This window comes from Colletes latitarsis, chromosome 14 (assembly GCF_051014445.1).
Source record: "Colletes latitarsis isolate SP2378_abdomen chromosome 14, iyColLati1, whole genome shotgun sequence".
Classification (NCBI taxonomy): Eukaryota; Metazoa; Arthropoda; class Insecta; order Hymenoptera; family Colletidae; genus Colletes; species Colletes latitarsis.
In genome coordinates this window covers 26,084,900-26,099,410 of record NC_135147.1, presented here as the reverse complement: position 1 = coordinate 26,099,410, position 14,511 = coordinate 26,084,900, and the positions used below count along the sequence as shown (strand labels likewise).

Sequence of the window (14,511 nt, the reverse complement as noted above, 5' to 3'; positions counted from 1 at the left end):
CGTCTATTAGCAAATGGCTTTGCATCGACAAACGGCGCTTATTTATGGACGTTTTAACGATGCACGGCATATTTCGAGGTCTTGCGCAAGGAGTTCGCAAAGGTTCGCGAAAATGGAGAAAAGAAGGGACCGTGAATCGAAGGTGAGGATCGTGGGAGGGCGATGAAAGAGGGTGGCCAGTTGCAACCTTAACACGATTCTATTTCTTTCGATGCATCAGACCGTGTGCCGAAAATGACGCAATTGAAACGGTGACTGCGGGTCTCTTCTCGGGGGAGACGCGACACACGTAAAACGTTGTTCCCTTCGTGCTTTAAGCCGTGGAAAAGAAAAAGACGAAGCTAGGTGGGGTGAAGCGATCACGGTAGAAGCGTAAGAAGAGTTCTGGCGAACGGGCAGAACCGTACGAACCTTCATCGCGACCACAGTAGCGGATCTCTTCCACCCTGGTGCACACGTTATCGTTACGACACACATATACAAACACACGCACGCACACGAACACACTCGTATTGTAAAATCGAGGAGAATTCGAGAGAAGAGACGTATAGCACCAACGAACGAGCGAATTTTCTGCCGAGAAGAAGAACGAAGCGAGAGCAAAAATGGTTTACGAGAGCGACTTCTACACAACTCGACGGCCCTACTCGCGGCCCCTCGTCTCGTCCTACAGCATCACGGTCAGTATACACGGGATTGCCGAAAGAGCGGGATGAAGTATGTCTTAATAATGTTTTGCTGGATGGCACTAACGTCGAGTAAGAGCCCCGTGTGACACGGAAACACATTAACTGAGCCAACCCTATTATGATTTTATCCGATCCTGAACCAACGTTTCGTCCGCTCGGCGATTTCTTCGAGATCTCCTTAGGTCGATAAACCACGAACCTTGGATTACCTTTGCCCTACCCCCTGGCAGTACTAAATCAAATAACGTAACCTGTAGCATGATACTTGTCGGGATAATGTCGGCGTCGCGCCTCGCTTGAAATTTGTCAAACGACGAAACGTTGACTCTCGGATGATCGAAAGAATGACACGCCCTGATCACCCGTTCTCGTTCACGAAATCGATCAACGACAGGTACGACATCGACAACGACAACAAATGCTTCCGGACTAAACGGATCGTTGTTACTGTCGGCGGATCGAATTCGATGTATTTCGAAGTCTCTACTTCCACACTGTATTCCGACCACTGTATTATTTGTTGCTACTACTGTTGGCCGCCACTGTTATTACTGTTTATTATATTTTTTTCCGACCTTGAAACGTGCACTCGGTGTCTCCCGGAAGTAAAACGGAAATTCAATACGAATCAATCACACGACTATCAACGACTTCACTGAGACCTAGATTTCAGTTAACGTGCCCAATTAACAGCACGAAAACAAGTTTTACGAAGATTTACACGCATTGTTGCACGGTTATAACCTCCAGTTTACGGAATTAATTTGCACCTGCATCAAAATACAAGCTCTGTCACGAGTTATCCGTCAAATTAAACGGACGGCAAGCCACCCGTTGAATAATTTTTTGTCACGATCACCCTCACTGTGTTCGTCTTTGAACCTGTTTTGTATGCATACGTTGTACCCTGAAGCAACGGGGAATTTAATAGCTGTACCGTTTGGTGCACGTTTTTCGCACCCCTTCCGTCTACGATTACTCAAATATCGAAGTTGAGCGTTATTTTGTGTGCGAAATATTTTTCAACCAATGGTATTTATTTTAAGTAAATACTTGCAATACCGTTCGGTATTGTTTAAAATCTTGAAACTTTAACACGAACGCGACGCGATTACGATCAAAGCGTTACGAGTTAAGCGGTAGGTTATAAAGTCTGTCTCTGTAGTCGACCGAAAATTTGAAAATTTATATAAATAGTGGTTTGAGAGCAAGAGAATCGGTGGAAAGACTATTCATAGCATCGCAGCCATTTTCCGGGACTTCGTTGTGTTAAACTTAGATGCCGCACGACCCGGCGAATCTTGGATCTGTGAACAGGAAAATGTATTTGGCCCGACAAGTCTGCAAGCGCCGAAAACCGCACGATTGAACGGAGGGCGCGTGTCCGAGAATGTAGGTAAACCAGCTGCGGATTAATTATTTCAAGAAACGTCGGATCGAAAGAGCCAGACGATCAAGCCTCTTTTTTCTAACGCTTTCGCGACGCCCACGGTTGAAAGATAACGAGAAACGCGAAGTGCTTGACGCAATTTGTCCCTAAAATTCTCAAGAGTGAAGCGTCGCTTTGTACCATTTTTTTTGTTGTTTTGTTTCTTAACCCTCTCGTCCGAGAATAAATGCTCCAAGTTCTGGCAATGTCTCGTCCATCGACATTTGTTGTGACAAGTTCGATTATCGCGGCGTTCCATTGTCGATCGTGGATCAATGGTGCCGCTAAAAGCTGGCCCAAATACCTGACTCTCCGTCAGTGATTCTAACTATGCCCGGAAGATCTTCGCCGAGGTCTCTACCTTGAGCATCTCGACCGATTCCAATGACAGAGGTTGGGTGAATCGACACACGAGGAAGCCTCTTTCAGAACGTAGTTGGTGGTGTTATTAAGAAATTTCCCGTCTTTCTTCGTTTCGGTAGAGGGGATCGGAGCGTCGGTGTTGCGTTACTCTGTCCTAATTTAGGCTCCCGACGTAGCAGCGACGATGACTCCCACCACGAGTGCTAGAATTCGTCACGGAAATTCATACGTGTGATTTCTGGTAGCCATCTTTACGCTACCGGAGTCTGTGTCGCGAGTCCGCGACTCCTTGTTTCGTTCGTCCAAAAAATATTGTATCTACCACCGGAAATTCTGTCCGAAACGACCTGGATTAAGGACGTAATATGAACTGTCTTTATTAAATATGGCTCACCCAACGAAGGAGAGAAAGAGAGTTCTCGATTCTCGAGTTATAATTAGATCCCGACATACCGTTGAATGTTTGGCTGCTGCTGCTTCGATTCGACCTACACGATGGATCACCGAGCGAACGTGTCTTTTCTGATCATTTTCCAGAAAAATTATTCATCGACGCACGGAGAAGCATTATTATTCTAAAAAAAAAAAGAACCGAAGAGTTTAAAGAAGAAAATTCTCGCGCGAACGAGACGCGACGCGATACCGTGCGATGTAATAATATTTACGAGAGCCGCGTAGAAGAGGGTTGCCGTAAAAATCCCTTGATCAACGATCCGGAATGCGCGGGGGCGAGTATAAGAGCGCGGGTGTTGCATTCTTCGTGCACCATTCACGCGGGTTTCGGTCTATTTTTGCACTCGCGTCAAGAGTCGTCGCGGGGGAGAGAAGAAAGACAACGTCCATGGTTTTCTTGTACCTATCGTAAACACGATGTTAAACGATCTAACTTTAAACGCGCGGGACCGCAAGATTAACGACAAACTGCTCGAATTCGATGCATTTCGTAATTGGCTCGCGCAACGCGCAAGCAAAATAGAATTGCTCGAGACATTATTTCGCTTTCGATATAAGGGTAGGAGGATCGGTGTGGAAGTGAGGACGTCGAAGGGAACGGAGTCGAAAGAGAAAGCGATCCCGGACGCTAAAGGGGAAGCGATCCAGAACGGCGGAAGTTGAAAGCGCCCCCAAACGGAATAAAATTTACAGAAGCAGGACTACTTCCCTTGGGAGAAAGTACCATTTGTCCCGCGTCCGTCCCTGGTACCGGACCCGTTCACCGTTTGGGGTCGTAAGAAGCAGGATCCAAAGAAGGAATTTTACCAATATGTCACCCTAAAGGACAAGGAAGGGGTCGTGCGTGGAAAGAATGCCGCGAAAGAGGAGCACAAGCGACAGCTGGTGACCGGCGGCGCCGTGTCAAAGGTCAGACTAGACGCAGCGACCGAACTAGCGACCAGAGGTCACGTCTTCGATAAGGGAGTGCTATCCAGGCAACCAGGTGCTGGAAGACACGTCACTACTCCTGCCAGCGGTCGTACAAAGATATTAATGGCGCTCCAAACGCCTTCCTGGTACCGATTTTAAGGAACACTTACGAACAAACGAACTACATTTTCATCGGAAGATTCCGTTTTGTGGATGATATAAGGTTTAAGAACTCGACGATTTTGATACCTTGCTTCATAGAGTTTAGTCGGCTATCGAAACCACTTCGATTTCGAACATCGAGAATGATTTTTGTCGCCAGGCAGACGTTAGTGTTGTTGTTGTTCGTCGCTTTTAGATGTACCAACGTTTTTTGAACAATATCATAGCGTGTCTTGACGTACGTACGCATACGTCGGTTCACCGAGTATTGATTTTATTTCGAAATATTTTCAAAGGGACTGGAATTCCATGATCGATAGTGCTTACAATAGCCCCGATGTACGCTTTTAGCTCTCAGATGTTATTTTTTCACGCACAGATTTAAAACCTGCATGTTTTTTTTCTTTTTTTTTGTAGCTGACACACACTTGCACACAGATTCTCATGTACCTACGAATATATTTACCCTGTACACTGGTTTATCTTTAATTGCATCTGTACCGCACGTCGAAGAAATAAAGTACTTCGATTTTAAGGAACCGCGTTTACTGGACCCGCTCCTAAAGGCAGGTACGAGATCTGCAACACCCGTTTTATAATAATTACATTTAGACAAAGTGTCTCTATAACGAAGGGAACCGGCACGTTTATGGTTTGATATCGATAGTGATTACAATATCGCTACGACGTTTATATCCGCCAACTTCTGGCCGGAAGTTGACTTATCGCGTAAATCAATGACGGATGTGATCGTAATCGTGATGAAGCTCTTAAGGCGAAAAATGACATTGAAACGAGACACCGAGCTGCACTCGTGAATACGAGCAACATACACGAACATAACGTACACAGTTTCGCGTAACGTAATCCATGTGTTTCTTGGCAAGGGCGAGTTCAGTTGCTCAACGTTGCACTCCGAGTGTCCTGAATATCTCGGCAAGGAGACATTATTAATGCATACGTGTACCGCTCTACGTTTATAATTGGCCCGCACGTTGTGTGTCTACAGATAGATCGGATATTACCGCGAAATACCTTATCGACCCTATTACTCTCTTTTTCCATGCCGTAACACGAATAAACCACTGACCGTTGTACTTTTCTTTTAACCGTACCTAACGTTCTCAACCTCTCACCAAAAAGTTTCCCCCTCACGCTTCGTCTGGATTCCGAGCAATTATTTTTAAACGAAGATCGAATCGCGTCTCGACGAAGGATCGTTTTAACGAGCATCCTACGCAGATGCTAGAGGCAAGACGAACCGGACGAAGCATCGTTTCACGCGTCGTAGTTTTCTTCCCGTTTCCGTCGTTCCGTGGCACACGACGTCCTCCTCCCCGACACACGTTATTCCGAAACCGGAGAACAGAGCCGAGTAGAAGACAGCTTCCACGAAGCGTGATCGCGAGAACGATCGGGACCAGATGTTTCATGGCGTTCTGTTCTCCGGAAACGCCTGTTCTCCACATTGTTGACCTTGTGTAACCCGAATCTATAGACGCCTCGGCATTACGTGGTCCGTGACTATCCGGATGTCGGCGTGAGGGCTGCCCAAGAGCAGTACAGCTATGCCTACACCAACACCAGCTCGTCGAGTTCCTCCTCCTCCACGGATCCGTACAGTCGCCGTCCGCAGAGGTCTAGCTACAGCACAGAGAGCGTCGTCAAGAGGGAGAGCGGACCGTACGGATCGTACTCAACCGAGAGGTCGTCCAGGACATCGTCCGGCGGCGGTCCTGGAAGCTATCATTCCTCTTACGAGACCCACACTTCCGGCCGTTTACCTGGCGGGACCACTTACCGCCATTTCTCCTACCGTGTCTAAAGCCCCAACCGACTCCGTGGCCCTCGATACTTTCGTTTCACCGACCTCGATGCGACCGCGTCTACGAATCGAACGTTTCCAAGCTTTTACAAGGAACAATTAACATTTATCGCGAACGTCGATTTCGGTGAAACGAATACGCCGCCTTCCTGTCGCTTGTTAAACGTTTTTCCTTTGTTGTATTACCGCGTACGATCGACGGGCAGGAAGACGGCTCAGGATTTTGTCATTTGTTATCCGAATTGTCGCTATGCATATCTGTAACGCATATTATAACGAAGATGTATCCCATAGCTGCATTTGGACGTTTCGAAGCTAGATCCGCTAATCGTTAGACATCGTCGAAGATGGCTGAACACACCGTTCCGCGATTGATAAAATTAGGCACAATCCGGAACGGGGGAACGTAGTATGCGAACGCGCCTTACGCAGTAGACGAGAACAAGATGAAAATGCGGTTGTATGCGTTTTACGGTTGCACAGATGTTTTTTTTCTTTTTCGTTGCGTTAAACGTAGAATTTCTTTTGTAATTTCTCCTTTTCCATTTATGGATCATACGCGTGGGAGTGTTTGTTTTGCTTTCGTATAGTGGATCCGAACGTTTTGTATTCGTGCAGAGTATGTCTCTTCTACGGTGTAAAGTGTCAGTGTTAATTAAATCACGAGAACAAAGCGTTCGACACAATGTCGTCAACAAAAACAAGAAAAGCTAAGCTTCTCGCGCGACAGACAAGTATCGAGAGAACACGACCGCTCGCTTTCGTGCCGGTACACGGACCCTTGTCGTCGATGGGAATAATGTGTACCAAACTAACCGTGACTAACCCATACTCATTGTCATCTCGTTAGACACACAACGCGACAATTGGCCAAACTGTTTGCTCGCGGGAAACTTTTTGAATCGTATTGCTATATCACTCGTCGAAGGTACACTTTTTATTTTCTGGTTCTACCTCCTTTCTGTTTCGCATCGTTCTTATATCTCGAAACATCGAGAGTGCGAGACCGATTCGATCGATGATTGACGACAGACACGTGCGTAAAAAGAGAAACAAAAACTAAGTAGACAACTAGATAAATGATTGAATAAAGTGAGAAATAAAAGATAGTGTAGAAACGCCTGTTTCTGTATTGTCAAAAGTCACTAACCGGGTGTTGTTCTTCTTCTTTCTATTTATTCTGCTTCCCATGTGACTCCTCGTCCCCTGCCGCCGCCGGATTACGCCCAATATCGTCGAAAATCGTTTAAACGAAACACACAAAAATATTCGCCCACTGTAAATACGACCGAAACGGGACCACAGGATCGACCCATTGCTTTACCGCTCTCCACTATCCTCCAGGTAAGTACCATGGAGTTTATGCTAGTAAACGAGAACGTAGCTACGCTCGCGATACACTCACACAAGCCTTTAACTGCAAACGCGAGATGCAACAAGTGCGATCGTGGATTTTGATAGTGTCGCCTGCAATGCCCGAGCGAAATTGTTTCTGGTGTTCGCGACACTCAGATTCGGCAGCCTTTATTCGCTTTTTTATTCGAATCCATCAGCTTTCTTCCCATTCTTTGCCTTCGAGCTCCATCGATTCGACAGGTTCAACGACCGCTTCGCGCGCATTCGATAACGACGCTTTTCGGCTCGCTACTCCCTGCGCCATTAAAGACTCTTAAAATTTCGTTTCTCGCTATTCATGCTCATCGATCGCTTTGGCCAACTTCTTTCACTAACCGTGTTCATCCATCGTTACTCATTTTCGCAATCGCTGAATAAATAATCCAACGATCGCGTGCACGTCTGTGGATTCTCTTCGATTGAACCGCACGCTTCAACGCCTATCTGCTTCCTGCTTTCCGAAGCCACTGTGGAAAGTTTGATCGTCACGCTTTGGAACGATTGCCCGGTGCTACTGACTGTCAAGACCATCGTGAACGATCGCTGGCTGGTTAATCGTCAAAGACGGAAAGCGAGCTATCGCAAGATTAACAAACGAACACGCTTCTATGATGCTAATTGCCGCTGAACCGCTGGGAACGTAACGATGATAGTCGATAGTCGACGGATTAGTAAAGTAGAGTATCGTGCCCCCAGTTGAGGGGCATTCCTCACATGCCATACGTGGCTCACAAAAGGCTCGTGACTGTAATCCACATGCCGTACCATACCGTGTACCATGGCGGCAGTCTGTTACCGATAAGAGTTCATGCGCGAGTACGTCCCAGCGTCCTCGCAGCCGAGATCAACAGGATACGGAACCTGTCGAGACCATGGACTGGATCCTACACGGAGAAGTATCTTCAATCCAAGGATCATATCGTAAGTCTGCCACGCACGTGGATTTCTATCGAACGCGAAACAGACTCATAACCAGTCGCCATTAGCATGAGAGTCATCGAGTTCATCATCCATGTCATCGACACGTCGCACAATCCATCCCCGTCGTCGCACCTACTCGTGATTTTTGATCATCATCGACGGCATCTGGCATCCTCGTTCAGCGGAAACGCGTCGTCTTATCAAACATTAATACCGATCTCTATAATCAAGTCGCATTCGATCGAAACTGAACTTCGTCGCTCTCAGTTAACAGGAATAACCACATAACAAGGAAACGTAGTAAATACTAATTTCTCTCGCGAGAGAGTAAAGCCTGTTTCAATGTGTATTTTACGTATGTCTCTTCGCAGTATTTCGACGACGAGGCGAGGGAAATACGCGCGAGGGTGGACTCCCTTCTGAGACGAGTTCACGTCTTCGTCCCGCGAGCCGTAGCAAGGTATTTAGAGAACCGATTTGTCGGAAAATTAATCGATCGTTAGAGAAGAGGAATTTACAGTTCGATCGGGCAAAATCGTTAAAATACCGTTCGTTTTCAGCGACTTTTTGGAAGAAATAGTCCCGGAACGTATGCGTAGCGGCGACTACGTGCGCCGGTTGCTTTCCGGCAAGCAGAACGCGAAGAAGGACCCGGAACCGATATCTTGGTACGAGGTGCCCGAACGAGGCAACTTCGGTAACCTGGCGTGCGTCAAGTACGTTGCTGGAAATCCACAGTCCGTGAGGAGACCGTATTTCAAAGTTGCCGATCTGCGTCCATCGGACATCAAGAACGACGTTAATTTTCTGAGCTACTACAAAAAGAATCGCCAGGCGGCCGCCGACGCCTGTGAGTAGTTTCGTTACACCGACGAACACATACGTGACTGAAACGTGGACGACTCGAACGATTACAACGGACACACTCGAAGAAAAGACACACACGTTGCTTTTTCTCTATCGGTCGAGCCTTGGCGGAAAACGATACGAACGAACGAATCTTCGCTAAATCTATTTATTTATTTATTCTTTCGCATATAGACCGAATCCGAACACGAAACACGTAGTTAGAGGCACAGAGTAGAAGCAAATGATCGCGAGGAGGGTATAATTACGAATAATTGTCGCGAGACGCGCGTTTCGTTTGATCGTTTCGATCGACAATCGACCAACAAAAATCGCGAACAGTATTATTCGGCGTTAACCTTCCTCCGCGCGTTACCAGTGAATATATTTTGAAAAGCGAATTTTGGAAAATAAAAACGGCCATGCGACGCCGTTGTGTGCACACGTTTTTCTTTTGGTTTTTTCTTTCCCGCTCGTTACTCTACTTTTTTTCCTTCCTCCACCCTTTTTTTGGATGAATGCCATTGATTATCGCACTGTCTGACAATTTTTTGGTTGTGCTGTGCTGGCTCTTATATTTTGGTGTTTTTTTCCTCGTTCGTTATACAATTCTCCTTTTTATTTGTTTTTTTTTTTTTGTTCACCCCCTTCGTATTTCGTTCGTAGCTGCACATTTCTGTTATATATTGTGTCTAATTAAATACGTGGTGACGAAGGTGTGAGGCGTGTCTCGTCTCTCGTTTCATTTTCTATTGTTTTTTTTTTTGCTAATCGCGTGTCGCGCGCTCGCGATCCCGATTCAAGCACACATACGGAGAAAAGAGCAATCGACGATACAGCGTGAAATCGAAAAACGGAAAAGAGAGCAAGATTTTACACGATGGCAGACTCCAGTATAAGGCAGAACCAGATGACTGGGACACGTACATGCGGGTAAAAGTGGCGAAGAACCAGTTCGAGTTTTTTGAACGTTTCAGGCCAGGGGTGGAGAAATCGTGTTCCAGAGCTGTACGAGGATCCGACAAAACCCAAAAAGAAGGACGATGAAGACATAGAGAACGACGAGCCTGCCGAGGAGTGACTACCGTCACCTTAACTATCGTTTATCTATTAAATCTGCGAGAAAAACGGCGTCTACTTCTAACTACACGCGTACACATGCACAGAAACAACGCACAGTCTCTCTCAGCAGCGATTCAGCCTTCGAGATTTTGCTGGAGAACGTTTCTACGGAGACAACAAGTTCGAAAGCAGCGTTTAAATATTTTGTAAAAAGTTATTCTTTCTTTTTTTTTTAGTATCGACGACCCTTTAAAATACCGATTGCGAAATAATAGTCGTTCGTACAGTTCTCCCTGGATGCAAAACCCGAAACGCAAACGCGAATTCGAATGAACAAGGGATCTAAATGAAATCTTCACGCATTCGTTGCATTAGACTACACTAATACCGTCAACGTCCCGCCACTGTTAAGTTTTAGTATCGTTAAATTTGTCCGTGCTTGCCAGAAAATGTCAGAATAAAATAATCGTACCTGATTGATTGTAAACGACACCGTATATTATTTTCCTTGCACGAAAGTTGGAAAGTTAGAAGAGATGGCTAGCGAGCGAATGCTTTACTCTGAGGTAAGCTTCTTTTACGTGCTTTATAATTCTAGCAATTAGGTCGACTGACGTTTTGTTTCTGAAGTGACGTTTAGTGCTTTTCGGATGCTGAGGAAGTGCACATTAACGTTAACGGTGATAACAACAAAGCCCCACGACGACCACGACGATATCGCAATACCGTAAAGTTTTATATCAAAACGGACGAAGGAGTCTCGTATAAATTTATCCCGTTCTGCGTGCGAGCGTTGTCTAATTACTTATTCTAATGAAAACCACGTAGCATGTATGTACGAAAATCCACTTTCGTCGCAGAGAACACGCGTGGCGAGAACACGTTGTTAAGTATACCGTGTGTGTGTTTCTAATTGATCATCATTCGAACACCCCGTGACTGTAGTCGGAGTCAGAATCGTGTCATCAAAGCAAGACGAGAACAATGGATCTGGTTCATCGTCGATTCCATCGTTTCTAAAACTGTACTGCACAATACTCAGTCGTAACTGTAAATGTTACCGATCCCAGAAACAATGTCATCGTCGAACGCCGACCGCGTTCGACGTTTTCTAATATCCTAATTCATTCGTCGCACACCATCGTACGCTTAAATACCTAATCACTCGTTCTTTTATAGAGCTTTTTGGTACCGTTGATAACGCATAACGAACTAACACGTGTGCCTTGTTACAACACACTTTTCACGTACCTATATCAACCGGACTAACTTACTTAATTACATATCCGTTTGGCATGTTCGTTCAAATTCATTTCAAAGTCGGAAACGTCTCAGAATCGATCCTCTGTCCGCTAACCGAATGCGTTTATGTTTCATGCATCCCGTAGCGCCGGAAGTGCCGATGACGGAAAGAGAAATACGAAAGGGTCGGTAAAATTTATCGGTTACATATTTCTAAACGCAAGCACCGTTTGGTTACATGTTCTCACGTAGCACGAAAAATTTTAGCGCGAGCGTTGCAGCCAGACGTGGACGAGACTGCGCTGAAAAGGGGTATGTTTCGTCCTTTTACGTATCAGTTTGCACATGTCTGTGTTCGAACGTGATGCCGGTATCGTTTCGTGTATCTTCTAGCACCGAAAGTAGAAAAAGAACAGGAACCGAAGCCGGAAAAGAAACGCGAGTCGAAGCGGGAAAAGCCGGTCGAGGAACCGAAACCGGAACCCGTGAAACAACCGGAACCAGTGGAGGAACCAGAACCTGTCAAAGAACCAGAGCCCGTACCGGAACCTGTCAAAGAACCGGAACCCGCGCCGGAACCTGTAAAACAACCGGAACCCGCGAAGAAAGCGAAATCCGCGAAAAAACCGGCACCTGTGAAAAAACCTGAACCGGAACCGGAACCCGTGAAGGAACCAGAACCGGTACCGGAACCCGTGAAGGAGCCTGAACCGGTACCGGAACCCGTGAAGGAACCTGAACCGGTACCGGAACCCGTGAAGGAACCTGAACCGGTACCGGAACCCGTGAAGGAACCTGAACCGGTGCCGGAACCTGTGAAAGAACCTGAACCGGTACCGGAACCTGTGAAGGAACCTGAACCGGAACCGGTGAAAGAAGAAGCTCAGCCTGAACCTGTGCAAGAGCCACAACCGGAAGTTCAAGAAGTGGCGGCTGAACCAGAATCGAAACAGGAAGCAAGTTCTGAACCATCGGCTGCAGAAGCTGTAAGTGAAAAGGAAGAAGAAGGCGATAAGAAAGGTACGTCTAGCGAAAGAAGTTGATCGGGAATCGAGTTGAGAATTATAGGCAAGTGGACGAGTATCTGTAGAATGTGGTCGTTGTCAATGTCGTGAGAGAAACCTGTTATGAAATCTGTTTCTTGTTCGTTATCGCATGAGATGTAATGTTAGTCGAACAGTCTCTATTTCCTATTTGAAAAGGTGCACCATACACGACACGAATTTCTCAACACTCGACGATACAAATTTTGTTGGATCGTTCGACGAGGGTTAAATTTAACGGATAAATTTCAATTTTAGTAAAGCAAGACAAGGAGGAGGCGGCGAAAAGGATAGAGCAGTATCTCATTAAGGCAGCCGAGGAGGCCAGGTACGTACGTTCAGTCCAAGTTGGCATGTCGATAGTAAAATGTTATACAACGAGTGGACGCTTGAAAATAATTCCATCGACATAGTTGCCGGTCAGTCACAGAACGATCAACGCTATAACATTGAACTCGGCCAAGTAACCTGCTAACTGACTCGATATGCTCGCCAAAATTTTTACCTACGTCGGTCTCGAATCGTTTCGGAATTAATAGGGCACTGCATCTCGTGCGTTAAAATAACGATCGAATATTGCAGACAACATTGTTGCATCGAAAGATCACCGTCCGTACATACGAACCAATCGCGACTAACCGTATGCACGACACAGAGAAATCGTTGCATTGCATGACCCGTGTCGTTTCGCCGCAGGACCGACGAAGAAAGGAAAAGGATCGCCGAAGAGGAAAGGGTGATGCTTGAAATGGAGGAGATGAAGGCGTGGGAGGCTCTGAAGGTGGCGCAGGAACGCGCTGAGCATATCGATGAAATACTCGAACAGGAGAAAGCCGAATCCGAGAGGCAGGCCGAGGAAGCAAAGATGGAATCCGAACGGTTGGAAACCGAGAGAATACAGGAGATGGAAAGGTAATTTGTGCACGGGCTGCTCTACGACTACCGATAAGAAGTCACAGTTGTTTGGGGTGCGGATCACATGCGATCAAACATCGATTTTCTGTATGCAGGCAGATGGAGGAAGCTCACGTGAAGGCGTTGTTGGAGGAGCAGGAGAGGATGATCGTCGAGGAACACCTCGAAGAAGTTCGTCAACAGGAGGAGAGAGAGGTGAGGCTAGCGAACGTTACGTTCGGCGACGCGGACGAAGTGAAAAACCTCGATTCCCACGACGATACGGTGGGCGATATGAACGATCAAGAGAAGGAAGAGAGACCTTACGAGCTGATGATGAACGACGATACGTGGGTAAGCGTCGTCGAACGAAACTCGCGGCAGCTTCTCTCCTCTGAAATTAACTTTTCGCAATTTTTTCCGATAAAGGTCGAAGAGAGAGACCCCCAAGACGAGCAGTTCGAGACGCACGAGGAGCCCTTCGTCGAAGAGGTTGAAGGAGCGGACAGCCAAATCCATACAGGCGCGACAGCTGTCGAAGATGGGCCAAAAATCGAGGAGGTCCCTTCGGGCGGAGAAGAGAGTTTCGAATGGGGAGACCAAGACGCGTAACGCTTCTCCCTCTATAATCGTTGTACTCTGTAATTAACGTGTCCTCGACTATTATCGTTGTTAATAGTGTCGCATCTCATTAAGTCGCGTGTAAAAGAAAGATGAATGACTTGCCAATTAAGTACGAGTCTCGTTGAATGTCGTTTAATTTGAATCGCTTCGGATCTTTCTCTCTTGGACTTTGAATCATTTCACACTTATTTATTTCATCGTTAACGTTCATCCACGCATAAGATTCGTTATCGATAATCGGCAACCAGTCGATCGAACCTGAATGTCGATTTTCTTCGGTTTGCCGGTGTCGATGCCCTCGAATCTCTCAACGACGGACTACGTATCGTCCTATTCTACTTATCTGACATCGCATTAATCTTTAAGCTAGCTGCGTATTTTATTTTACAAACTATTACGAACCACGCGAGTAATGCGTCAGAAGTTTAGAAAAAACAAAAAGACAGTCTCCTCGAGACGCATGATTTTTTTTTTTTTATCAGATCGTCGCGTGTATTATATTTATTTTCATTTATTTATTTAATCCCGTATCGTTTCTGACGTTTTACTTGATCGTTATCGGCGAACGCTTTGCTTAGTATTACGTAATACATAAATAATATACAATAGGTATATTAGGAAGGAAACCAAGCACGTATGAAATTAATAATT

The 14,511-nt window shown here is 46.1% G+C and overlaps 1 protein-coding gene across 4 annotated transcripts; it reads left to right on the top strand.

Annotated features, from left to right (window-relative positions):
• The first annotated feature begins 300 nt into the window (after positions 1-300).
• LOC143349727 (uncharacterized) lies at positions 301-14,301 on the top strand. Of its 4 annotated transcripts, XM_076781193.1 has the most exons (12): positions 304-680; positions 7,139-7,177; positions 7,925-8,149; positions 8,521-8,609; positions 8,710-8,999; positions 11,446-11,484; positions 11,567-11,611; positions 11,693-12,319; positions 12,601-12,670; positions 13,039-13,254; positions 13,353-13,590; positions 13,666-14,301. In XM_076781193.1, the coding sequence occupies exons 1-12, from the start codon at positions 606-608 to the stop codon at positions 13,846-13,848; spliced, it is 2,136 nt and encodes a 711-aa protein (XP_076637308.1). In that variant the 5' UTR covers positions 304-605; the 3' UTR covers positions 13,849-14,301. The 4 variants fall into 4 exon arrangements, with proteins under 4 accessions (XP_076637311.1, XP_076637310.1, XP_076637309.1 ...); XM_076781196.1 differs by lacking the exon at positions 7,925-8,149 and having other exon boundaries at positions 301-680; XM_076781195.1 differs by lacking the exon at positions 7,139-7,177 and having other exon boundaries at positions 302-680.
• Positions 14,302-14,511: the final 210 nt, after the last annotated feature.